The sequence below is a fragment of the Ambystoma mexicanum genome, chromosome 11 (genome assembly GCF_040938575.1).
Source record: "Ambystoma mexicanum isolate Mex_15411 chromosome 11, UKY_AmexF1_1, whole genome shotgun sequence".
In the NCBI taxonomy this organism is placed as follows: Eukaryota; Metazoa; Chordata; class Amphibia; order Caudata; family Ambystomatidae; genus Ambystoma; species Ambystoma mexicanum.
In genome coordinates, this window is record NC_090934.1 from 128,415,975 (window position 1) to 128,443,635 (window position 27,661).

Below are 27,661 nucleotides of genomic sequence, written 5' to 3' on the forward strand. Positions count from 1 at the left end.
TTCAATTCTTCACTCCTTCTGAAGATGACCCATGCCCTTTTCGCTTTGGTTCCTTATTAATGACCATCTGAGACTCTTGAAACTTTCTTAGAATGCAAGAACATGGATCCCTCCCATTCCATTTACCATTAGGCCATGCTTTCTCGCCTTCAATGCCTGTCCCAGATTCCTCCAGCATGGGTCTAAATAACAGACCAAAGGGCCTTTATCATGGGGGTACAACAAAAAAAAAATAATTAAAAATTATCCCTCTGAACTAGGAGGACCCCATGCAAACAAGACGTTATCTACTCCAGTCCATTGTGTGGCTCAAAGGTTAGCCGATACTGAACATTATAGACAAGAGAGTTCAAGGACATGTATAACCTCAGAAAGAAAGGGCCACTGGGTACTACATTAATAGGTGCACCAAGGGTGTACCTCAGCTGGACCCAGGATACCTGTCAATTGAAGAAATTACTACTCTACATGGCACACATAGTAGACAAGGATCATACCTAAGGTAATTCTTGAACCTCTTGAAAAATGACTTTATGCTATGTATGCCAATAGGCCATGCTTGCATTCAGTTGGGCTGCTGATCCCTCATAAGAACCCAAACCAATTACAGTAAGCAACAAGTGGCACTGTCCCTTACACCTATCAAATGGATACAACATGGTGAACCGCAAAACCCTTGTTCACCGCCTCCACCACACCATGGAAATCACTGGTGCAACCTTGGCTTCGTTGACATCCTTGAAGTGGCCTTGGAACACCTTCATTCGAAAACCAAAAAACTCGTGGGGTCATCACATGGGTTAGCGCTTTCCCCATGGAAGCTCAACGTGTGCATGAGGCCACTCTTAACTGTTATGGAATCCTTCAAGATGCTGCTCCAGTTTTATGTTGGTGTCTCACATATGTTGAATCTGCCGGTTGATGACAAGAAGGATAGCCACTACACATCACTGGGTTCATATCTTGGAGGACAACTCAGGGGCAACGTGTTGGCCTTGGAAGATAGACAACGTGGAGCAAGACAGGCTTGATCCTCGGGTCTGCGCTGAGAAACCTCTGGGTATTAAGCACGTTATAAATAACCAATTACAATATCTCAAATCTAGGACTAGGTGACCTGTAAATGCCTTAGGACATGCAGTATCTTGCAATGTGACAAACTCTAGAACTCAACCCAATGTTCACCTGGTCAAAATAGATGAAACCTCTTCCCACAAATTAGTAAACAGTGTCAGGGACCTCATATCATATTCCTTTGAGAAATAATCTTCAGCCAACAGATCTTTCCTGTGTCAGGGAACACTCACTACCAACTACACTTGCTGCACAAGCATCACCTGTTCCTTGAGTTCGATCACAAAGTCAAAGTAACTTGGATGCTAGCAAGAATTAACAATTGCGACACTGTGTATAAAGAGCTATCAAAAATAAATAATCAACTTTTTATTTTTTATTGTATTTATCGGGTAATATTGGAAGCACTTTGATAGGAAATTGTACACAAAGGGCCTCATTACGAGGCAGGCCCTCCCGTAATGAAGCGTGCCGGTACGATCCGGTAACCCTCCATTTCGGGACGCCCTATTACGAGGTTCCCTTGAGGGACCCGCTAAGGACGCCTGGTAAAACCAGGCGTCCTTAGCGGGTCCCGCAAGGGGACCAGGGAGCTAATAACGGGCCCGTTATTAACGGGCCCGTTATTAGCTCCCTCCCCATTCCCATTGAGCCCTATGGGGGCTCAAATGGGAATGGGGATGGGTTTTTCCACTGAGGACTTACCGGTTCCTCCATGGTTGGAATAGCCCGGTAAGTCCTCATTGGAGGAACCCGGTACTGGAACCCGGTATGGAGGCAGCCATGCCCTTATTAAGGCCATGGCTACCTCCATACTTGTAATGAGGCCCAAAATGACAATAACAGTGACTGGAGCAACCCCATGCAGGGTACATTGCAAAAGGAACAGCTGAAAGTGGGGATGATCGATCATTCGGGAAGGGAATAGGTATTATGGGAGTAATTGATTGGGGGCAATACAGATGAACAATAATGTAAGCAATAAAACCCAAACATTACTGGGACAGGTAATGCCCTGGGCCAGTTAGAATCCGGGGCAGCCAAACCATCCGCCCCATGGTACACCCCCAGGCAAGCCTCCACGCTCAATCAGAGCCCTAGAGAAACAGTGGTTAAAAACCATAACTCGTAAGACCTCATCAACCACAAATGTTTCTGTGCAAACCGTAGTATTCTGATTACCAAGGTCAACGCTGCTTACTACTCCGTTGCAGCAGCCACCAACAGGAGCAAAACCCTCTTTGAAGTAGTGAAGCATTGTACCAAACCCTCACCTGACCCCGAGGAACAAGCAACTCAAGAAAAGTGCGATGGAATCAACACATTTTCTATTGAAAAATAGACAAAATCCAAGAGACCATCGAATCAACCTCTCAGGGGAATCAAGCATCCCCTGCACCCTGGAACACACACTGCCCCTCTAGACCAAATTCTCTCCTTTCTTTCCCCCGGATCTCCGAAAAATGATTGTTTCCCTCAAACCTACTTCTTACTCTGGCAAAATAATTCCAGCCTCCACCATTAAACAGTCGACGGGCCCGGCGCTCAATGAGCACCTCAGCATCATCAGTGCCTGCCTCGCTGAAGGATAATTCCTGGACACCCTCAAAACTACTGGCCTGTTATGAACCTCCCAATTGTTGGCAAATTCTTGGAAAAAGTAGTTGCTGCACAACTGCTCACAAGAATTGATCAACTCCACCTCCTAAATGACAATGAAGCAGTCAGGGTTCCACCCCAAGCGTAGCACCAAGACCACCACCATTCAGGTGGTGGGTGATGCCTTCCAAATCATAGGATAAAGGCGACTCATGCTTCCTCATCCTCATTCACTTCTCGGCTGCATTCAACACTATTGACCACTGCATTATTCTCTTGCACCTTGCTAACAGGATGGGATTTTCTGGCCTTTTCCTGAATTGGTTTACCTCCTACCTCTCAAGCAGACAATAGGTTTTACAAATGAGTTACATGCATCCTAACCGACTCTAGGTCTCCTGCAAAGTCCCCCAAGATTCCATCCACTCACCAATCAGTTTTAACCTTTACATGGAGCCTTTGGGCACTCCCCTCAAAGATCCCAATACGCGGATGATACTCAGGTGTACATGAGAGTAAATAGCGTGCAGGACATCATTCTTCTGTGTGATTACCTAGCCATCACCCAGTCCTGAATGTTGACTGCCTACCTTAAACTAAACCCATCCAAGACTGAATTCATCCTCATCAATCCGCCCACTAAAAAACAATTGGTCCAACAATGGCTCAATAATAAGTTTGATCCACAACTCTCAGACTCAGCAAACTCCTGGCAGGGCTTCCAGCTGCTCACATGGCTCCCCTAAACGCAGTGCACCACGCTGCAACACATCTTATTACAGGAGCACAGAAATGTGACCAAATATCCCCCATTCTACGCAAACTACATTGACTTCCCCTCCAGGCCAGGATACTGTTCAAGAATGCATGTATCATCTACAAAGCAGTCACGAGTAGCACACCAGCATACCAGGCAGCTAAGCTCCACATATCTGGTGGCACAGACTCTTCATGCAGCAACTCGACCAACCAGCTTGAATCACATCTCGTCCACAAAGACAGGACCCATAAACAATCCTCCTCTTGTAATGCACCCACTCTCTGAAACTTGATCCTGGTGTCGGCTCGGTATGCCTCCAAAATTCTTCAATTTCGCAAATCTCTCAAAACATGGCTCTTTCAACAACAACTGACCAAGGACTAGTTCCAATGGACGCACATATCGATGCACAGACTCACAGCACTGCACTACTTTTAAAAGATGGCAGCCCAAATGCTGGCTACCTACACTCTGTACAGCGCTCCGCTGCTCTCGTGCTAGGTCCACACTTTAAACAATACAAACAAAATGTAAATTTAAAAAACTGTACTTTTACTAGAAGTTAACTATCAATTTGCATATCAGTCTGGTCCCAACCACTAAGGCAGCCCTGCACTGAAATACTAGTGAATTCTCTTCTGAACAAGAGTACCAACAGCAACCCCAGACACGTGTTTCAGCCTAGTCAGGCCTTATCAGTGAAATGAAGCTGTGTCTCTCTAAGCACAGTGACCAAGGGGTCTTGTTCAATTTGTATTTGTAGTTGTATTTGGTTATTTACATAGCGCTTATTCTCCATTTGTATGGCCTCAATGCGCTTATTCCGGGTAGGAACACCCTTGATGACCGTAGTCAATATGTCAAGGAAAGTTCTAGAAGTTGGGTTAAGGAGATGCGTTCGTGCCTTTTTGCTGGTCTAGGACTTGGGTGGCTGGCTAGGCACGACTAAGCAGCTCGAATGGTCCAGGCAAGTGGGAGGGCGCTGTTGGAGTTTGCGATAGAGTGCTATTATTGCGAGATTCGATGTGTGGCTGGCTATACCGAATTTCTTTTTGGTGGTAGTTGCTGTATGCTAATGGCAGAGGTGTTGAGGTACGTCTCGTGTTTCAGTGTGGACAGTTATGTGTACTGCTAGACCGGACAGCATAGCCGTAGCTGCATTCTATGGTGCATGGGTGCTTGGTCGTGACTGCAGCCTGTGTCCACAGATGTGGTGTAGGTATACAAACATTTTATTAAAATTAGGATAGTATTTTATTCATTTTAAACTTTTTATAATATTGACATTTTCTAATGTATCATCTACAATATTAATTGTAAAATCGTTGTAATAATGTATTTAGATTATGTAAACTTGATGTTAAAAATGTACCTGTTGTTTGTATGGCAAAGTCTGTGTAAGGTCAAACCATAAGCACAATAAAGTTGAAGACTTAGGAGGTGGCTAGAGCATTAGTCTTGGAGGTTGAGGGCCATGTGTTAGATTGGTTAGTGAGGTGAGGATGATTCTTGTGAATATTCAGAAGGTTTAACATGCCGCCGGCGCTGCCTGTGGAGGGAATCGGCTATACGTTAAAAGAACGTATACCGAAAGATTGAATTACAAAATTACAGAGCCCACTTGCCCACACATATTTTATTAGATCTTTTGGGATTTTTCCTGTTTGTCCCCCGCACTGCCTTTAATGTGTGCTTTGGACACCCCCACAACTTCCGCAGCCCATGATGCCAAAATGGGTGAACGGGGGACACCCATGCAACCACCCGCCCCCCTTTTTTTGGTGTTACGGACTTTGATCTAATCTACTATGCCGGATGCACACTAAAGGTACATTCAGCATTTTAGATTCAATCTTTTTGTCCATTGCCCAAGTTATGGATGGCTGTATCATTTGTTCACCATCAATCTGAATCCCAAGATTGTGAGCCTTGGGAGACAGAGAGAGGAGTTGGGGGAAAGGTTACTGGAGAGGAGAGGAGGTAATGTTGGGAGCCGGGAGGCAAATGACTTCAATCTTGGAAGACTTGAGCATGAGCCACCAAAATGCTATCGAGAGGTCATTGGCAGAGAGATAGAGTGGACTATGTAGGATGTTATGTCAGTGCTGAAGGTGGGAAAGGAGAGCAAACATGAGTGTCACCAGCAAATAGGTGGTATCTGAAACCAAATGAAAAAGATTAGTTTGCTGTGAGAGAAGGTGTAGAGTGTGAAGAGAATCGGCCAAGAACACACCCTTAGGGAACACACTAAGAGGAGATGGAAAAAGAAATATATCCAACTAGTCCAGAATAGAACCACAAAGATTTTCCTAATGCACAAAATGTCTGTTGCATGACCCTTGGACTGACATCCGTCCATTGGCTCTGAGTAGAACCAAGCATCTGGCATAATTGCCTGAAATATGCGACCAATACATTCCATCAGTAGCTAATCACAAGGAACCTTAGGCCACTGAACTCTGGGCACATTTGTGTGGGAATGACAGTAACACTAGTAGTGGAGAAGGCGGCTAGGAGTGATTGGTCCCAAACTTTGGAATTACCGTCCTGACTGTTTCCCTGGTAATCATCTAATGCATGCCTGAAACCCCTACTGATGCATCATGCCCGGTTGCTTCCTGAAGCTAAGTTTGCACTCAGTAAATACCCAAAACAAATGTCTTAATAAAAGAAGATGAAGAAGACAGGGCAAATCACACACAGATTTTAGACAGAGAGAGACAGAGAGAAACACAGCATTCTGGAACCTGCAGGGTAGGTTCCTAGAGCACATTGCGAAAGTGACACTGCACTGGGGAGAACTGCTGCATGCTGGAACTTGGAGTCTCCTATTTATAGAGCACAATATGAGAGTGACATTGAAGAAAAACGCTGCATGGAATTTGGACTGCAAATTCTCAGGCCACATTACGAAAGACATTTCATGCTGGTACTTGAAGTTATAACTTCTCAAACACCTTGATAAAGTGAATGAAAAGAAAACGATTGCCTGCTGGCACTTGCAGTTGAAAGTGTGCACAGAAGCTGAAGGACAATATTCACCAGGGATTGGCAGACCAGGATCACCAGTTCCTCAGCTAAACGTGGAGAAGAACGTTGATGACATCACAACCATGAAGCGACAAGTACATGACCACCTGACAATACTAGAACAACTTTAATTCTGTAGACTGTTGAAGTCCTCACTTCCGCAAGTCCTTCAAAGGTCCTTCAGTGATTACCTCAACTGCATTAACCTTCTGGTCTTCTATTTTTACATTTCTTGGTCGGTAGGGATAGTATGGGTGTAGATGGTGAGGCTGGGGTAGGGGCAGGTTTTGGGGGGACGCCCCAATTAAAAGAAAAAGAAATGTTGACAATGAAGAGTCGAAGTAGAAGACCAGGTGCCAAATGTGGTCAATGGAACCACCTTTAACCCCTTCAAAGTGAGGTCATCTGGTAGGAACAGATGCTTTGATCAGGTGGAAGGGTTGATGAGAGTTGTTGAGTGTTTGGGTTCCAGAATTCATTTATGACTTTAAAGAGTTCTTGTTTGAGGGAAATGAGTTGAGTGTTTCTGTAGGTGCACATTTTTTGTTGGCGTTTCATACTTCTTTTCAGTAAAGTTTGAGCTGTCACTGCAACACAACCATTTCTTTGGTCAAATGAGAGGACTCCGATTTCCTGCCAAACCTTGAACACACTCACAACTCTCATTCACAACTCTCACTCACTCTCCCACCACCCTTAGAGGACTTGCCCACCTCGCTAGCGACTTGGTCATCCTTCAGTAACAGCGGACTACTGCACATTTATCCTCTGCACATTGCCTACCGATCATTTATTTATTTCATTGGTTATTCTTTTCTTCGTCTGATCTTGTACATTGTATATATCCTGTATTCATGTAAAAACTGTATATCTTGCTATTATGTACATTTTGAAACCTATGTATACGCAACTATGTAAGTCTTGCATCTCCATATAACTGCGCCCTTTTACTCACGAGTCAGGTGCGCTTAACAAATGAATAAACAAACAAACAAACAAACTCTCACACACTCATGCTTCCTTGACTAACACATTCTGACCCTTACTCACTCTTGTACACCTACTGTTCTCTTTCTTGCCCATCCATCCAACCACCTCTCTTAGAATCAACCTACTCTTTACCTGCGTGTACAAACCCGCTGACCATGTTCCCAACTCACCTACTCCTGTTTAGTCGGTCAGCGTACACACACACACACACACACACACACGCGATAAACACTGAAGAATGAATTAAAAAACATGGTGGTGGAAAAGTAAACCACCCCAAATTTAGATGCCACCAACCTGCACTAGTGCTCTAAGTTCTCATGGTTACCCATAAACAAAAGGTGGTTTGACAGCAATGTTGAGAGGAACTAGGCCGATGGACTGTCCAACAATATATGTGCAATAATCACTACCACTTTAAATCAAAGCAATGAGAACAGTTATGCTGTGGAATATGTTATTTGGAGGTAGTTCTCTTGTATTTATGTGCAATGCTTAATAGTTAGGTTGAATAGGTTGTTAGATTGTCAGTGGGGGGGGGTGCAAGTGTTTACATTGCTGTACTTACATCTACATGGTTTTCCATGGGTGTTCTTGCAGTGGTGCATTTGCTCCGGTTTTGCTCTTTTTCAGGGAACAAGAGTTATAGGGATAAGAAAGGGGCAATAGGGCATAGATTAAAAAGCTGGCGATAGGGGAGGGGGCTTGCACCATTTATCAAAAAGAAATGAAGCAAAACTGTCAATGTAATTGCACCGATGAAAAGATGTCAAGCATCGAGGTGAAGACGTGGAACCGTTGTATGATTTCCAGAAGGTGCATCTCATTGGTGGGCACTATGGGCCTCATTACGAGTTTGGCGGTAGCTCCAAGTTATTTCTGATAAATTAGAGGCAAATTTGTATGCCGTTGCTGTTACTATGTCGAGTGGATTTACTACAGGATTATTAGTGTGGTGTTATCCATTTGTTGAATCCTCACGACACCATGGTGAAATTGTTTGATTTACCGTGAGCGGTAATTTCGTTGCAGTAAATCTAATGGTTTTTGGCACTGACGTGGAGGTTTTACCTACATCGTTTCAGACCAAATATATAATTCACTGGTGTAGTAAAAGTAGCGGTAATTCCCTTACTGCCAAAAAAAAGTATGGCAAAGAAATTTTAATGAACAATATTTTACTGGTGGGCATACTCACAAGGACTGATTGAAAAAAGATTCAATGGTACCAGAAAAGTCAACATATGAAATGATAAGGCTGTGTGCTGGCACGACCTTGCCTTGTACTTGTAACACACAACAACACCACATTCTTACTCAAACCACTTTTTAAAAAAAATATATATGCATGCTTAAGAACAGGTAGCAATTTATACCTACCCCTAGTAATAACGCCTTCCAGGCGGATGATGTTCGGGTGGTCAAACTGTCCGATGATGCTCGCTTCCGCCAGAAATACGCGCTTCTGCTTCTCAGAGCATCCGGCCCGGAGCGTCTGGATAGCAACTGGAAGTTCTCGCTTGCTGGGAAGCTTCAGACAACCTCGACAAACTTCACCAAACTCTCCTGAAAAACACACACAAAGCCATTGAGAATTCTATGTCTCCCTTTGACATATTATATATAACGGAAAAAACCGAAAAAAGTTGCCTTGCTAACATGTCCACTTGTGCTAAATGTGTTTGGGGCAAATAGTAGCTGGCATACACTGTGCTTGTCATTATAAATTATTAGTACCCGCCGCAGGACAATGAGCCTGTAACAAGCAATCTCATTGGCGCTCGCCACGTCGTTACCAGCCTGACAAAGCCTTTCTATGCATGACACATTTTCCAATGGCCTCCATGGAAAGAGGAGAAGGGACTACATGTAGTCCCTTCTCCTCTTTCCATGGCGGCCATCTTCTTTGTTTCCTTTTTTTTTCGACTTTTGAATGGCTGCCATTGACAGGGAGAAGGGACTACGCATCCCATTCCATGGTGGCAATTTCTTTTCTTCCTTTTTAGTTGCGAAACGCCAAAGCATTTGACAACTGAAAAAATACACAATTAGTATCCCAGTCTAACAGGCCGGGATACTAATAGCAATAAGCCCCCCACTGGGGGAATTACTGCTTCAGGTAATGCCCTGGGCCCGGCGTTAAAGCCCTCACTTTGTTTGGGCTTGTAATTATGAACCCAGGGTCATTACCTGAAGCAATAATGCACCTCCAGCTTATTGCTTAAGTAATACTCATAGGTGTATGCAGCGTGTGCTCTAATGAGCGGTTAAGCCCCTGAGCATTAGAAAATAAAATGCTATTATCTTGTTCCTAGTGCACGTATGGCTATTCTAAGCAATTATTTCAAGTTAGAACATTCAACAGTTATTTGTATATATTTGTGTAACATAAGCTCATTAGAGTACGTATTGCACAATGAACATGTCCGCCAACGGTGGTTTCAAACTGAAAGCTCTTTTCCAATGCTTTCATAATAGGTCATAGTTTTTAAGATACTGTTTTCATGTCCAACCCACCGGCTGATCCCTTCTACCACAGTGGTGGATCAGTGGAGACACCATCATGGGAGAGATGATTGCATGTCAAGTCAGAAAGAGTATGTCACACAAACAATGATGTATGTCCACGCGGGCAAACTGCTGCTATAGCAGGACCCCCTCCTTTCAGATATGGGGCCTCATTACAAGTATGACCGTGTGGTAAAAATCGGTGGTAAAATGCAGGAAACTCTGCTACCGCTGCATTACTACACTGCTGTACTACAATTTTGGTGGTCAAGTGGAGGATTTACATCCAGCAAAACATTGGAGGTAAATCCGCCGCTTTTTTACTGACAATCAGCAAATTCCCTGTGGAGTCTTATGGACTTCAGTAAATGGGCACACACACTGCCTACCACCATTTGGAATCCATCGGTAAATTCACCGGACCGCGTGGCGGTAATGGTAAATCCGTGTGGTGATATTTCAGTGGATTTATCACCAAATTACCACCAAACATGTAATGAGGCCCACGGTCTGTTAACGGTTTGTAGAACCGGTCTGTTGCCTCAAGGTGACTCCTTCCTCACCTTATGCAACTGTCTTGAATGACCTTGGTGTGCAACCAGCCCTGAAAACACATTACTTGGAGGTAATTTGAAAAGATCTCCATGCTATCTTACACATCGGAGGCGCTACAATCTGCAAAACTGAAAAATATAACAAAATCAAGCAATGAAAGCCTGCAAGACGGAGGAAGGCTCACGCATGCCCTTGGTCGCCATGCGGTGATGCCTGCTCTTAGCAAGACCGTTGCTGCAGTAAGGTACCCGAGTACAGCACCACAAGCAGTGGGCATCCCGTGGCACCATATTGGACTTCAAAACTTCAATTCTGGTCCCTTGATCCCTCTGCCACCACCCAGGCAACAAAATGGTGTTTTGTCTGGGTGTGGTTTTAGGTCTCTGACCAGTTAGATGTATTGTATTGATGCAGTTTGACTGGCCTGAGTTAAATCCGTAAGACAGAAGTGGTGTTTCGTCACCACTTTCTGGAACCGGCGCAATGTCAGGTTTATGTGCCTTTCTTAGAACAAAGGTCAAGGGATGATGAACTTGCCAGCTGTTTTGTGATATATGATAAGATGAAAAGAGAAGCTAACAATAGACAAAACATGATTCAATGTTTTATTACAAAACCCGGAGACCAGTGGCTGAGCGTGGGGCTGGGATTTGAACCTGTGATGCTCTGGGTTGTCTTGCTACCAAGAAAAAAAAAGTTGCCCCTGAGCTATCCTCCCAGCCCCATAATATAACATAACATAGCATGCTTATACAGTTAGGGCCCGATTCATGGAATTTATTGCATGGTTTAAAGTGACTTTGCACTGGCGTGACAACCGCTGGTTCATGGAACTGTGCAAAGTGCATTTTTGCAGTGCATTGCGCAAAGTCAGAACAAAGTCATTTTTGTATAACAGGTCTATCACAATGTTTACCAATTTACTTCCAACAGGGTCAGATTCATCCAATGCATTTTTTTGCAGTTATGCATTTGCATCAGTGGAAAGGCATCAGCTCTAATTTTTTTCAGGTAGCAAGCAAAATGGATGTAATAAAAGTTAGGCGGTTGCACCCCTATTTATTTCCTAAAATAAAAAATAAATAAAAAACTACGCTGCTTCAGCAATAAGCCATATGCAGCCTGAAGCCCAGGGCGCGATGCAAAGTCATGGTAGCCCACCAACAATGCAGAAATGCATTCTCGGGGTTAGGTTAAATGGGCAAACCAATCATTCAATTAAAGCATGCAAAGGGATATATAATGTGCACCCCTTATAATGCTCTAACACCCCTCCCTAGGTTGCACTTGATGACGTGGAGCTTGTTTGGACATGTAATAGGCCGCCTCCCTTCCATCAAATCCATTCCACTCATTACAAGGACCTGCTCATTTAAATCTGTTGTGCAATAAGAGTGCCGCAGACTGCTATTTGCGCTCCCGTCTTGTCGCGTCCTGACGTCGCGACGTGGACCGCGTTCCTAAATGTTTCCCCAAATCGAATCAAGTTGCAACTGCCAGAAATTGCTCTGTCCATCTGGGATGATTACTTCATTAAAAAAAGTACTTACAGGGGCTGCATTAGCACTGGGCCCTCATTTGTCCCTTATGTTCCATTAAGGGTCGCGTAATTGACTTCCATAATGGCTGCAATTGAATGCCATTTCATATTGCTTATTGCTTTACAAAAACCTGCAATGATTTTCCGCAATGTGAACAGAAAAGAACTGGCATTCCTGTTCTGATGGGTTAAACTGTGCCTTGTTGCAGTGCTGAAAGCCTGCAGTTGGATGGTCCGCTGCTAAGTATTAAAAAGGTCTACACACATACCTTCATATTCACTTAAACACTGAAAAAAGAGTTCAGTTTTAATTTTTCCATAAAGTTCCTTCAATTAAAAAAAAATGTTTTCACTAGGGGTCAACTGGTCTTCATCTATACCGGAATCCTTTTTTGTTACATACATTAGCACCCTATGGGTGGAAGCCGGCCAATCATGTTACTCCCGATCTAGCCTACGTTCCAAGGCACCTGATGACTGGCTCGGCACCCCGCCATCTTCTTACCACCCTCCGTTCCCTTTTTAAAAATTTTTATGATCCCAGCCCTCCTTCCAAACCCCACCTACCTGATTGTGGCATGCGGCGCAATCTGCCACCACCGCCGCAGCAGCTCCCCTGACTCTTCCTTTTCTGGCCACCATGGGAATAGATAAGGGGCTCTGTACAGAGCTTCGCCTTCTGCTCCCATGGCGGCCATCTTGGCAAAGCATGTTCATTCACTGAACAGGACGCGCGCGGCATGGGAAAGCAACGGGTTGCACATTTTAACCCCAATGTTGCTGCTGCTAGCAACATTAGAGAACTGCTTTGCAACCTGTTTGAGTAAAACAATCTCATAAGGTGGGAAAGCAGTCAACTGAACCGGTCCGTCTTGACCGGGATCAGGGGACTTTGGCCCTTGAACTTAAGGAGTGTTTGCAGCGGTGGGAAACTGGAATAGTGCGAATTGGTTGAAGCTGAATGGGGACAAGACGGCAATCTTGGTGGTCAGTTCTTCTTCAGTTTCTGTTGAATGGTCTGATTCCTTCTGGCCCCTGACTCTGGGTGACCTTCCTATTCCGGTGACGGTTGTTAAGAGCCTAGGGTTCCTTTTTGTCATCTGACCTTACTCATGGCAACTCCGGTTGGCGCGGGTTGTAACCTGGGTCATTTTTTTCTTAGAGTGCTGCGCAGAAGTTCTGCCTTTCCTGCCTGAACATCTGCGGCCACTGGTGGTGTCCTCTCTGATTACCAGTCGGCTCGACTACTGTAACACACTCTACTTGGCACAACCCCAAAATCTTGCGGCTAGGGTGGCTACTGCGTTTCCATATGGAGACCATGTGAGCCCTGTGCTTCGGTTATTACACTGGCTACTGGTGGCGCATAGGATTAAGTTCAAGGCTTTACGTTTGGTACATCGTGCCTTTCTTAGGCAGGGACCGGAATATCTGTGCTCCGGTGATGCCAATCTAGTTGTTATTCCAAAGGTTCACCTGGCCCGCGTGGGTGTTCGGGCCTTCTCATATGCCGCCAGTAAATTGTGGAATGGGCTTCCATCCAGCCTCAGGGGCCTGGTGAGCCATCTTCAATTTAGAAGAGCGTTGAGGGAGACACCTAGGGCTGGTATTCCTTCCTTTCCTCGCGCCAAGATGCCTTCGGGTGAGAGTGCACGTTATGCGTTTGCCTACCATAACACAACATAACTGGAGTTGCAAACAGCAACAGAAGCTTTCTTAGAAAGAACACAGTTGAACGTTGGTTCCTTAGCTGCTGGCCACTAGGAGTGTGATCTGGAATGTTGATGTGCGCAGAGTGCAGAGTGCAGAGTGCATCTTTGCTTACAGAATGTTGAGTGAGTGGGTTTGCATGTATGTTCTATGTGCTTGTGTGTATTAGTTGGGAGTTAAGCTAGACAGAGCGAGCCCATTGGTGGGTGTATCCTGTCGTATGTGCATGCGTGGCAAAAAACAAGTCTGCAGCTGCTTGTTAAAGTATTAGTATAAAAATATGTGTTTTTCTGAATATATATTATTTTTAAAAATACAGGGCCAGCAAGTCTGGGAAAAGACCAGCTTTGTTGTGTTTTTGTTTTTGCCTGCAATTAGCTGTCTGCTAATTTGAAGAGCAGGGATGCGCCAGCCCGAAGAATACGCCTCATTCTGGCACATCACGTGTCTATACTTCCTTGTAAATCAACTTGCCTCTTCAGTTTTGGCATGGCCCACCCCCAAGACACCATTGTTCTGCCCTTCATTCGCCTGTACATTTTGGGATATTAGCACATTGCACATTTTCAGGTCTGCGATTACGATTTTCCCACACCCATGAGTTATGAAAAACTCTAATCACCAAAAACCTGCCCAGTCAAGGAATAAAATTGGTGCCCAGGTAATCAAGAGCCCTGGTCTATTTTAGCTTGGCTAATGAGGCCATTAGCAAAATATTAATTCAAAAAATATGGCCATTCCAATGTAAAATATGTAACTAGCAGGAATCTCCTTGTCACAAGTTTTTTTTGTTAAAACTTTTACACAATAAAAAAAAAAATATTTCGTACCAAAAGAGGTCAAGTACATTTTCCAGTGAAAAAGCCAATAGTTCTGGTTTTAGCGTAAGCATTGTTAAGAGGGTCAGCAAAGTGCTCTGTAAAAAAGGGTGCAAGGGGGAGAAGAGGGGCACAGAGGTGCGAAGAGTTGATAGTGCAAGGAGAGGGAGCAAGATAGCGGCAAAGGGAAAGATAGGTGGCAAGGAGTGAGGGAAAGCGGGGTAGCGAGAAGTGAGGAAAAGAGGGTAGGGATAGGGCGCCGCTCCGCTGGTGCCATCTGCAGATGTACAGACAAGGAGAGCCGTGCAGTGCACAGGAAGGAACACAAATCACCACATACACTTTATGCAAACAGCCAAGTGGAAGTTGCATCCGAGCGCCCTCCCTCCCTTAAAGGGACAGCAGAGTCTGGTTATGACTGAGTGGGATATTTCCATTTCTCTTTCCCTTGGGGGCCTGACACATTTCCCCAGGTACTACTCTATCTCTACTTCACGCGCCACTTAACTTCAGTATAGATTCAAGTAGCTTTGCACTAATATCTCTGCCCGTTCTTTTTTCCCCATAATACAGTATCCTTTGTCCCATGAAGACCAAGTGCATGTCTGCTTTTTTCTGTATGGATTATGTTGATTTAGTATTTTTTCCATACTGTCTTCCCTTTCATGTTCTCGTTCTTAGCCCCCTGCGTAGACTCCTTTTCCAGTTCCTTGAGCTCAGCCTCCAGTTGCTATCCCTGACCCTCTTCTTCTTCCTTTAGGCTGCCCGGCTGATGAAAGTACTTCACAGATATGATTTTATCGCCAGACACAAATTCTGTTCCTCTGGCAATTTCCATTTGTCTCCAGAATGTCTGCAATGTCCTTACTATGGTTTTTTCTCAATTCCTCGTCTTTCAGGACTAGTGTACTAAATTACCATTGCAGTCTTGACCTTTCTGTGCCACACAAAGTCATATTCAGCTTTATCGGTTCATGGCCAACAAATGTACGTTGCCTAAACTAGAGCTTTGAGAATACTGCAAGACGAGGAGAACAGAGTGTCATATTTAGCTGTAATGTGACAGCAAGGAGTACAAGATGTCATCTCCAGGAAGGGGGAGAACCAACCTTCCCCCTGTCATGGTCAGCCTGATTAACTGACAAAGACTCCATGGAAATGCCCCGATCTTTTCTAAGGCCCTGCAGCTGGTGGTTACGATTAACATATCAACACAGTGTACTTCAAACAGTCCCACATGGGGCCTGGCTTCAGAGGTTAACAGAGGAGACAGAACACCCAACAACCTTTCATATGTAACTGTGTCAACCTGGAGCCAGCTCCCACCCTCAATATCAACGACAAGTGAACTGTCATGTCTGGCTCGGCTATTTACAGTAGACCATCCCACTAGGGAGACCACATTCATAAGATACGAGAATGTGGTTTGCAGGAGCCAGATAGTCTAGTCTCATTGCAGCTTCAATTATCCTGAGACTGGCCAAAACATGCTTGGATCAACACCCGACCTACCAGATTGCATTAGTGATATAGACCAATGGATGACTAGAAACCACCTGCTGTTAAAAACAGAGATCATGGTGTGTGGCAACACTGCTCTACTCCCGCAACCACTCCCATGTGCCCCCTCCTTCTGCACTGCCCCTTCCCCCTACCTCCAACACAGTCAAAAACCGTGGCTGCACATAAGACTCAGGCCTAACCCTGTCCCTCCAGATCAATAATGTATCCAAATTCTGTCACTACCACCTCAGGCTCCTGAGACGCATCTTCTCTAATCTCATCTTCCCCAACAGACTGGCTTCTATTATATCAATTTTCATGTCCAGACTGGACTATGTGAACTCCATGTACCTGGACGCTACGGCCCACCAACTTAACAAACTCCAAAGAGTCCAAAGCGCAGCCGCTAAACTCCTCCTTGCACTGGGATGAAGGGACCACATCTTGCCTGCTCTCCGCACACTCCACTGGCTACCTATTGAACAAAGGGTCATGTTCAAAATCCTGTGCAGCCCCCACCCCCCCTGAGCAGTGCACAAGGCTGGCCCAACATACCTCCAAGAGAAGACAATGCCCTACCACCCAACACGCACCCTTAGGTGAAGCACAGCCCTCTGACTAATTATCCCAGCCTCCAACTCAGTCATACTTGAAGGGTCAGCCTATTCTACCTTGCCATCGACTCTGTGGAATTCACTACCTCTCCATATTCGACCCAACCAGGACTACACAGCCTTCCGTAAAGCGTTAAAAACGTGGCTTTTCCCAAATCCGTGAACGGGTCTGCCTAAGGCCATAAATCCATCCCCCAATGGCCAAAGTTCAAAAATCAGAATTAACCCGAAACATAACAAGGGAAGAGCCAAGGAAGATGGCTAACCAATTTACTAATTAATTAATGTCTTCACCGGGGAAAAGAAGGAACGGCCAAGGCACGGAGGTCGGACTATAGACCAAAGGGCTCCAGCCTATGCAGCTGAAGGCTGCAAACAGCCAGCTTGTGTTATAATGGTGACACCTGCCCACCTAGGAATAAGAACCTAGAACCCTCCACCGAAGGCAGAGAAGTAACTATGGTTGGATAGACATTCCAGGAAGCACCCAGCAACCCAGCTTAACAATCCACCAGGGACCCGCAAAATAGGCCCTCCAGGTCAACCACAGAGCATCTGGGAAAGGACTGCCCGACCGAGATAACACAACCTACCCTCCCTGCCATTTACCTGTCTCTGAAATCCACTACCACGTGCCACCAGGACAGACACGGCCAGCGCAATGAGCTCTGAAAGCATCCCAAGAAGGAGGGCCACTCACTGATAACCACGGACACTCATTCACACCAATATGCACTCTCCCCACTTCACATCAATTAACAATAGAATGCATATACTCCTCGATCAATTCGGCCTAGCGCCACACATACCTACATCGCTCATAGAACACCTCAACAGCCTAGTAGAATGCAGCTATACCCCATAAAAGAATAGGCCTAGAGGAACACATAGGGCCTCATCACGACTTTGGCGGTAACCCTTAAATCTGGCGGTAGCTCTATTACCACCATATTTAAGGGTCCGCCAAATCAGGGCTTAGGCAGATTTCGCCCCAGCTCTGAGCTGGGGGGAAATCAGCTGAAAATTCGTGCTCATACCGCCAGCGGGAAATCCACCGGAGGTATGAGCGTGAAATTTCCCCATTGAGCCCAATGGGGAATGGGGCATTCCCGAATGGGGAACCGCCGAACTCGTGATCTGGCGCTATTAGCGTCGGGGGGGGGGTTCGGCGGTAGGGCAGATAGCGCCGGCGCTAATAGCGCTGGCGTTACCGCCCAAGTTGTGATGAGGCCCATAATCTCTTACAGAGGCCCCACGGCAGCCAGAATTCAGACTCGGATGCCACCCTCCTTGCTGCGAACATTACACTGATGTATCACATCCATCACATGTAGCATTATAATGCAGCCAACCCCTGCAAACCATTCTAACTGCACACATACCAAGTGCACCCAAACTCTATAGGCCACACTACTCTCCCACTGATACGGTCCATGGTCCCTGAGGCGTTCAACCCACAGTGCTTTGAAATCATACCAATGGTACATAAGGCACTATACAAATGCAACATAACATAACATTGGGTAATCATTTTATTTTTGCCGTGTTGTCACTGACCAATGATCCACGACCTATCGGAGATAAGCCTGCCGTTCCGTCCACGTTACCAAAATTGGACAACAAGGTTTATAATTTCCATGTGTTACTAGAGGTGTTGGGGTGATTGATGGTTTAGAAACCGATATTCACCCCTGGACCACTAGTATCCCGGAAGTTGTTTCGTCACACACGTCAACTGTACAAGGTAGAGTCCTTATCGGCTGGATGTAGCGGTTCCCCTAGGAATTTCTGAAAAGTTTTTGTTCTTGTTTGTGTCACTTGGTGAGATGGAATTTGAGCTTGTATCATTTTAAAATCAAACACCATTATTACTTTGTTCACATGGATTGGCATAGTGTAAATGGGAGCTGACGAGTAGTATTTTGGGATGTGTACATTTTGTAGGTTAATCTCTCTGCAAAACGTCTTGTCTCCCTAACTTCTGGGATAAGGAGGTCTGCTTGAAAGGGAGTATGTCTGCCCTCATGCCCTTAAAATGTTCAAGGCCTTATTTCTCTGGAATTGACCTTCAATCCATTTAGGCTCCAAAAGACAATATGATAGCCACTTTGAGATATTCAATGGTGTAAAAACTGCATGGCACATTGTTCAGCGGGTCCCCAGTAAGCAGCCACTCTCTGCTGTGCATAAATAGATTATGCCACCCCATTGTGTATCTCTCCACCCTTCTAGCTCTCCAGCCCTCTCCTCTATAGCTGGTCCCTCTGGTGGTGGGGCACTCTGCTACTGCTCATTATCATTTACTACTAAACAGTTAATTTATCTTGCACCTCTGTGTGCCCAGAACAGGTTCCTTCTGACCGTCTTTCCTGCATGCCCCATGCTGCGCACCCTGTAGTCGCCCCCCTCCCCCATACCCTGGCGTCTCGCCAGAGGCTCTCGTGCTAAAGTGGTTGATCTTTCGTGAAACATTGCTGAAACGAAGTTACTATTTGCTTGCTCCATTGCTGGTTCCCTTGTTTGAAACGTTTTCTCACTCGGGAGGTTTGTTCTATCCTGGGTTTGTTTTTCAGTTTGTCCCCAAAGGCTTCCTGTAGCATGTTCTTGACAAAGGTGAACTTTTCCTCATTGGCCACGTGTTTTCCTTCCTCTGGTATTTCTCCTACGTGCAGTGTATCTTTCCTGAGCCTTGAGCAAAAAATACCAACTGCCCCTCCTAAGGTCTGTGACAGACTCCTTGACCTCAGTGCATGCCCCCAAAAGTCTGTAGCAGACTCCTTAACCTCAGTGCATACCCCCAATGTTCTGTAGCAGACTCCTTAACCTCAGTGCATGCCCTCCAAAGGTCTGTAGCAGACTCCTAAGCCTCAGTGCATGCCCCCCAATGTTTTGTAGCAGACTCCTTAACCTCAGTGCATGCCCCCCAATGGTCAGTAGCAGACCCCTTAACCTCAGTGCATGCCCCACAATGGTCAGTAGCAGACGCCTTAACCTCAGTGCATGCCCCCCAAAGGTCTGTAGCAGACTCCTTTACCTCAGTACATGCCCCACAATGGTCTGTGGCAAACCCAAAAGGTTTGTAGCAGACTCCTTAACTTCAGTGCGTGCCCCCAAAGGTCTGTAGTAGACTTGTTAATCCCAGTGCATGCCCGGAAAGGTTTTGAGCAGACTCCTTGTCCTCATTGCATACCCCCATAGGTATATAGCAGACTCCATGACCTCAGGTTATGCCCTCTAAGGTATATGACAGACTCCTTGACCTCAGTGCATTCCCCCAAAGGTCTGCAACAGACTCCTTGACCTCAGGGCACGCCCCCAAAGATTTGTAGCAGACTCCTTAACCTCAGTGCATGCCCTGAAGGTCTGTGACAGACTCCTTAACCTTAGTTCATGCCCTACAAAGGTCTGTAGCAGACTCCTTAACCTCAGTGCACACCCTCAATGGTCTGTAGCAGACCCCTTAACCTCAGTGCATCTCCAGGAAGGTATGTAGCAGACTCCTTGACCTCAGGTTATGCCCTCTAACGTCTGTGACAGACTCCTTGACCTCAGTGCATGCCCCAACGGTCTGTAGCAGACTCGCCAACCTCAGTGCATGCCTCCAAAGGTGTGTAGCAGACTCCTTAACCTCAGTGCATGTCCCCGAAGGTCTGTGACTGACTCCTTAACCTCGGTGCATGCCCCCAAAGGTCTGCAACAGACTCCTTGACCTCAGGGCACGCCCCCAAAGATGTGTAGCAGACTCCTTAACCTCAGTGCATGCCCTGAAGGTCTGTGACAGACTCCTTAACCTTAGTTCATGCCCTACAAAGGTCTGTAGCAGACTCCTTAAACTCAGTGCACACCCTCAATGGTCTGTAGCAGACCCCTTAACCTCAGTGCATCTCCAGGAAGGTCTGTAGCAGACTCCTTGACCTCAGGTTAGGACCTCTAACGTCTGTGACAGACTCCTTGACCTCAGTGCATGCCCCAACGGTCTGTAGCAGATTCGCCAACCTCAGTGCATGTCCCCGAAGGTCTGTGACTGACTCCTTAACCTCGGTGCATGCCCCCAAAGGTCTGTAGCATACTCAATAACCTCAGTGCATGCCCGGAAAGGACTGTAGCAAACTGCTTGACCTTGGTGCATGGCCCCAAAGATCTGTAGCAGACTCCTTGACATTGGTGCATGATATATGATATATGATATGATATGGCATTTATAAAACGCCTGCACACCAGTATTTACCGTGCATTCCCCTGCATAGCCCCAAAGGTCTGTAGCAGACTCCTTGACCTCAGATTATGCCCTCTTAGATCTCTGGCAGATTCCTTGACCTCAGTACATGCCCCCAAAGGTCTGTGACAGACTACTTAACCACAGTGCATGCCCAGAAAGGTCTGTAGCAGACTCCTTAACCTCAATGAATGCCCCCAAAGGTCTGTAGCAGACTCGTTGACCTCAGGCTATCCCCTCCAAGGTCTGTGACAGACTCCTTGACCTCAGTGCATGCCCCACAGATCTGTGACAGACTCCTTAACTTCAGTGCATGCCCCCAACGATGTATAGCAGACTCCTTAAACTCACTGCATGCCACGAAATGTCTGTATCAGACTCCTTGACCTCAGTGCATGCCCCTAAAGGTCTGTGACAGGCTCCTTGATCTCAATGTATGCCACTTAAGATCTGTGACAGACTGCTTGACCTCAGTGCATTCCCCAAAGGTCTGTGACAGACTCCTTTACCTCAATGCATGCCTCCACAGGTATGTAGAAGACTCCTTGACCACAGAGTATGTTCCCTATGGTCTGTGACAGATTCCTTGACCTCAGTGCATGCCCTTAAAGGTCTGTGACAGATTCCTTGACCTCAGTGCATGCCCTGACAGGTCCGTAGTAGAATCCTTGACCTCGGTGCATGCCCCCTAAGGTCTGTGACAGACTCCTTGACCTCAGCATAGGCCCCCAAAGGTCTTTGACAGACTCCTTGATCTCAGTGAATGCCCCCTAGGGCCAGCGACAGAATCATTGACCTTGGTATGTGCCCCCCTAAGGTCTGCAACAGACTCCTTGACATTAGTGAATGCCCTCTAAGGTCTGTGACAGACTCCTTGACCTCAGTGTATGCCTTCTAAGGTCTGTGACAGACTCCTTGAACTCAGTTTATGCCTCATACGGTCTGTGACCGAATCCTTGATCTCAGGATATGCCCCCTAAGGTTTATGACAAACTCCTTGACATTAGTGTATGCCCTCTAAGGTCTGTGACAGACTCCTTGAACTCAGTGTATCTGCTCACTAGTGTCTCCCACAGAGTTGCGGGAACCCTTCGTTTTTTGTGATCTTTTTCAACTTTGAAGTTGTCTTCACACAACCTTGATTTTACTTTCAACCGAGCCAGATGTTTCTTGTAAGAGGATGTGTTTGTGTCTTCCATATGTCTCCTTCTCAGAAAATGATGGCCAATATATTGGTCGCATAACTCAGAAGAGCCACATGGCGGGGGTTACTTTCAAGGTAGAGATCCCTTTCAAGAAAGGCTTTTGGATGATGAAAGATGGCATTGGTAGGGGACCTAGTTTCACAGTGCTCGTGCCAGGGGGTCTCATGCCTCAGCTGGAATGCCATTTTCTTCTCCTCTGGCCCCTCCCTTGCATTGGGTAAGATTGGATGTATGTAGGATGAATCTGGCGCCCACTAACAGTTCCCTGCTGGTGGCCTCCTTGGTGGGCACCTGGAGTTGTCTTGCCTCTCAGAAGGTTCGAAAGAGAGAAGCAAACAGACGAGTTATTTAAGGGAGCTACAAACTACTTTAATCTCTTTTAAAAAGTTAAAGAGCTATTGTTGTGTTGGGAAATAAAATAAAAACATTTGAAATCCCAGCAAATGTGTATGAACGAACCACGCAATCCTGACATAAGCTCACTACACGTAAAAAACACAATCGAGGAAGTGGTCTCCAGTTGAGCAGAGGCGTGGCTGGGGGAGGAGGGTAAGGGGGCTATAGCCCCTGGTCTTTTGGTTGTAGCCCCGGATAGAATCTCAGGGGCTACAACCAAAAGTCTAGCTAGCCCCCAGTCCTGACAGTTCCGACATCAGAGTAGCGCTGGGTCTTTTCCAGACCTAGCAACATCCCTGCAGTTGAGTATCACAAAAATGAATCTCCACACACACACGCGCAAGCGCGCGTACGCACATGGCTGCCTGCATGCCTACCCAGTACTGTGAAGCGACGTACTGCAGAACGTGGACTGGGGCGTGCTGGGGGAGAGTCGTTCCATATAGAAGCGCGTTCCTGATTTGCAGACGTGCAGGCTTCTACCTGCATGCGGTCAATAAGCCAATCCACACGCACGTGTTGAGGCTGCAGCTGACACCTAGGTAAGCATGAAGGTTCTGGATGAGCGTCCCTTGCACACAGGGCTCAAGTCGAGGGTGCATGAGGGTGGACAGAGTCCCAACACCTTTTCCAGAAGTCCCCCCCTTTTTTTCAGAGGGGACCTGATGTGCACATTTTTGGGGACACCGCATTCAATTTGTATGTTACTGAGTCCCCACTTCTTTTTTAGGACTTGACCCCTGCTTGCACACACAGTCAACGCTGCGTATACCGCCTTACAAGTCCATTTGGCCGTTTAGGGAGTTGTGTGGTCAGAACTGTGGGTGCAGAGAAGTGTGTACTTAAATGTCTTTTTCCATGCCTGCAACAAGACATTCCCCATGCTGTGCATTGCCATTTCTCAATCTTCCACTGTGCAGGGATGCAAAGCTGCATCTGCCTTTGTAATTGTTTGTAATTGCTTATTTATACAGCGCTTATACACAGGTGGAGTGCTTCAAAGCGCTTCAAGGTGGGAAGGGAACAAGGGAATACAGTAATCATTTTTAGGCCTTGAAGTTTCTGAAGGATCTAAACAGAAAAACTAGCATTTCTCCTAGTGCAAGTGCATGAAGTGTTACAGTATCAACCAAGCGAGGGAGGGGGACAGACAAAAAAGGGGTGGAGGGGGCAGGTCAGATTAACTTTCTAGTCCCAGCACATTTAGGTCATGCATGCGTACAGATGGGGGTGCGAGCAAGAGGGGGAGGGGGAAAACAAACACGTCCAGTCCAACAGAGCCATGGGTTAAGTGCAGAGAGGTTGCTTCGCTCATGGAGCATAAGCTGAAAGTGCAGTAATGCTGTACCTAGTGCAGTTGCCTGGAGGCCATTGCAAAAGACTGGTGGGGGGGTGCCTGGGACCTGTAAGGCTCTGGAGGTGAACCAGGCAACCAGTCAGTAAAAACTGAACAGAGTTAGGGAGGAGAAGGAGAAAGGAGGTTGGAGAGAAAACAACAGAGGATAGCATGGGAGAGGGAGAGAGAAGGAGGAAGAGAAGAGGAAGGTCTTGAGGAAGCTCTTCTCTAAGTTATCAAACCTTTTCTCGGTATGTTTGCATGATACTCTCGTCTTCATCGGGACAGACGGGGCAGAGTGCAGGATTGCTCGGGTCCCTTCTACAGATGCCACAGTTGTTTGCCAGGTCCCTGACCTTTTGTGTGTTCTGTTGCCGCCATGCGTGTGTATATCGTAGGTAGTAGTAACTTTGCAAGCTTGAAGGATCGGGTTGGACACCATCAGATAAGCAAAGTGATTGGCAGAAGAAAACAACGAAATTCACACTAGTCCCCCACAGTGAAAACAAAGTCCTCAACGCATGAATAGTGGAGGCATAGGGAAGAAGATATTGGGGTACAAATGGGGAGAACCATGCAAAGATGACAACCGACAGTCTATTGACTGGACTGGACATTGCAGGCTGCAGAAAGGCGCATGGTGTTTGGGGACCATGACATGTTTGGTGTAGACACCCCAGTACTAATGCATTAACCTTCGGCCGGGGCGGCAGATGGGCGTACTAACATCACATAGCATGACATAGCATAACATAGCATGTGCTCTTCATTATAAACAGACTCAATGAAAAATAAAGAAAGCAATAAAAACAGTACGCCAGTATTAATGTACTTTTTATATTGCAATATTGCAAGCACTGTTGTAAAGTGCCCTTTTCAAGCACTTTAAAACAATAGGTCCCACAGTGACTCAGCAATGAAGTTTAACTCATTGAGTGGCCCTCATGACGGACCCGATGTTATCCTCATGACCATTAGCACAGGAGGTGTTGAACCCTCAATATGCTTGTCATTGCGGCAAGCTTCGAGACTGATACATACTGCATCTAGAGCACCCTGATGAGACATTTTCAGACTCCAAGTGCTCGTCAGGACCCCGTCACACCCATCAACAGGCTGCGACTGGCCTATAGGACAATAAGCCCATGGCCGAACCAAAAACACAAAATGCTGATGTGGGCCAGTTTTTTGGGTGAAAGTGGGCCACATTTCGGGACAACTTGGGCCAGTTTGATGAGTTAATTCACTTTGCGGCTATTAGTTTTGATCAGAGTTGCTGAATAAATATTCTTTAAAATGCACAATTTTCATCACACTCTCTAAAAAAACTCTGCCTTGGTTACTATTCAAACAGTGTCACAAAAGGAATGAATTGCCATTTGCAATGGTGGGCCACGTTTTCATTGGTTCCCGAGACAAATATATGACACCGTCCGAGCCTGCACATCACGGTCTTTGTTATTCCTCGACTGAAATCTGATGGCTGCAAGATGTCTAACCGAGAGTTCCATTGCAAGGCTAGGCTTTACCTTCAACTCAGACATGACCATGGAAGCCCAGAATGTTCAAGGAACTATTCCATGTGTCACTCCTCCACACTTCAACCCCCAAAGTACAGTAGTTCTGATTGGCAGATGAAATCCTGCAGAAAGAGCCAGTTGTGGGCAGGTGATTGGTGGGAGAGGTGTTTCATGAAATAAGAGTCCTACCCATCTATACCTTAAGGAAAACAGGTATTTACAAATATTAAGAATAAGGTTACTCAATGGACAGAATTTGAAGAACGTTTTTCATTTTTAACTAATGTACTTTGTGGTATATGATGAAATGCGGAGCAAGCTTGAAGGAACTGTGGAGGCTTTTTCACCAGACATAAACCGTTAGCAGGAGAACCTGAACACAAGTTCGTGTCGATAGATCAGTGAGGCATGCTGGGTCCAGCTAAATTGGAAGGGTCCAGGGGGCATGTAAAGGGACACAACTAGGCAATCATTTCAACAAGTGAGTTGCATTGTTATTGCATGTTGCATTTTAGGTCCAAATAGAACCCAATTCGAGAGCAACAAGTGAAGGAATATGAACTATCAGTGAAAACAAGTAGTTCGTAAAGATAATGAAACACAGACACAAGCACCCTCATTTTGGATAAAACGTAAATTGCATGCATGGGACCACCGCAGGTAGCACTACTATGCTATGGGTTCCTCTGAATACAATTGTAAACAAGCATTGGCATGTCCAACAGTTTGGGCTTTTGTATAGGTATGGAAAGGCACTGCTTCAGTAGTATTAACTGACCATCGATGATATCAGCTGCAAAACGGTGCGAGTACCTGGGTACATAATAGCAGTGTGGAGCAAAAGCATAATACTTATACACAAGCTAAAACTGCTTCTTTTTAACAGGACCTCAGTGAATGAAACGCATAGTGCATATAAATCGAGAGGCTGAAGGCAAACTTGATTAAGACATTTTTATTACATCAGTAGCATGATTACATCTCCAAATAATCCATGAACTCTCAAAAGACTGCTTTGATAAACACTTGCAGGTGTGACAAAGCTAGCTCAAAGAGAGACCAGAGGATGTGTTTTGATGGGGAGTGGCAGGAAGTGGGTTGGAATGGCTATAGGGATTAGCATGGCCATGGGCAATCAATGGGTGGGTAAATAACCAAACAGTACTTGCAAGCTTTGTGATTTCCTCATATGCCATTTCTCCCTAGCTGTAGTCTAATGCAATAGCTTCGGCATCTAGGTTGCGCAATAGTTTCGGCTTCTAGGTTGCACTCTAGCACCACCTATTAGGAGAATCAAAATTGAGGCAAACTCACTTTTACTCTATTTCCTCGACGTCTTGTGACCAAGTAAATTAGCGATTACTAATGGATTCCTATAGAACCCACCTGGTTTTGGACAGGTGAAAATCCGAGGTGGTTTCCAGAGGAATCCATTCGCTTTACACATGCTTGAAAATCTTACTCAGGTGTAAAACATGCCACACTGAGTTGGTGGAGGAAGAATGCACGGTGGAGACCATTCCCACCACCCGTGCCTCTCCTCCGCCTTGTCAATGCTAGACAATGGGGCGGAGAGGTACATCAATGTGTAAAACCATTGTACCTTGCTTTTACGTCCTTATTTACAACTTTGCCTCATTTAACTTGAGGTTGAAAGATTCAATGCTTGTATCTGCTTTGTAAGGTGGGATGTCTGAAGTAATAAGCGTTTTGAAATGCACTAATTGCAAACCTGGTTTAATCTGCTAGCAAAGACTTGCGCTTTACAGCTGATTATCCAAGGTTCTGAGAAGTAAGGTGAGCTGTCCCAAATCACACTGTGCACCTCATTACGAGTTTGAGGAAGTCAACTGAATTAACACCAATCTTGCTTACTGTTACCGCCACTTGTCCTGTGGGTTACCACAGCATTACAAGGCTGCCACCAACCAGTGGAGCTCACAGAGACCACTTTGTGGGGAACATGTTCCCATTAATCCTGCAAGAAATGAGGTATTTCAAGGGAGCTCAAATGATATTGGCGGTGCCACAATTGCTAGATGAAATGTTCCTTGTGATCATTATGTATTTATTTATATCACGTCAAAGCCCACAGACATCATGGCGCACAATTAGGAATAGGACAGGACATGAAGCAGAGGACACAGCCAGGGGTGGAGTAAGCTGCATGGATGTATGTGAACAGGAAGGCCATAACCACCTATTCTCACACAAACACACACAAACACACACACACACACACACGGAGGCATGCATGCACATACACGCACTACACACACACACACAC

General features: G+C 45.8%; 1 protein-coding gene across 1 annotated transcript in view; it reads right to left on the reverse strand.

The window, feature by feature from the left end:
• EPHA10 (EPH receptor A10) overlaps positions 1-27,661 on the reverse strand; it is a 1,411,836-nt gene that overhangs the window by 201,636 nt on the left and 1,182,539 nt on the right. Inside the window, exon 11 of the mRNA XM_069622653.1 lies at positions 8,834-9,019. Coding sequence (XP_069478754.1) covers positions 8,834-9,019 — 186 coding nt within the window. The remainder of the gene's footprint in view (positions 1-8,833; positions 9,020-27,661) is intronic.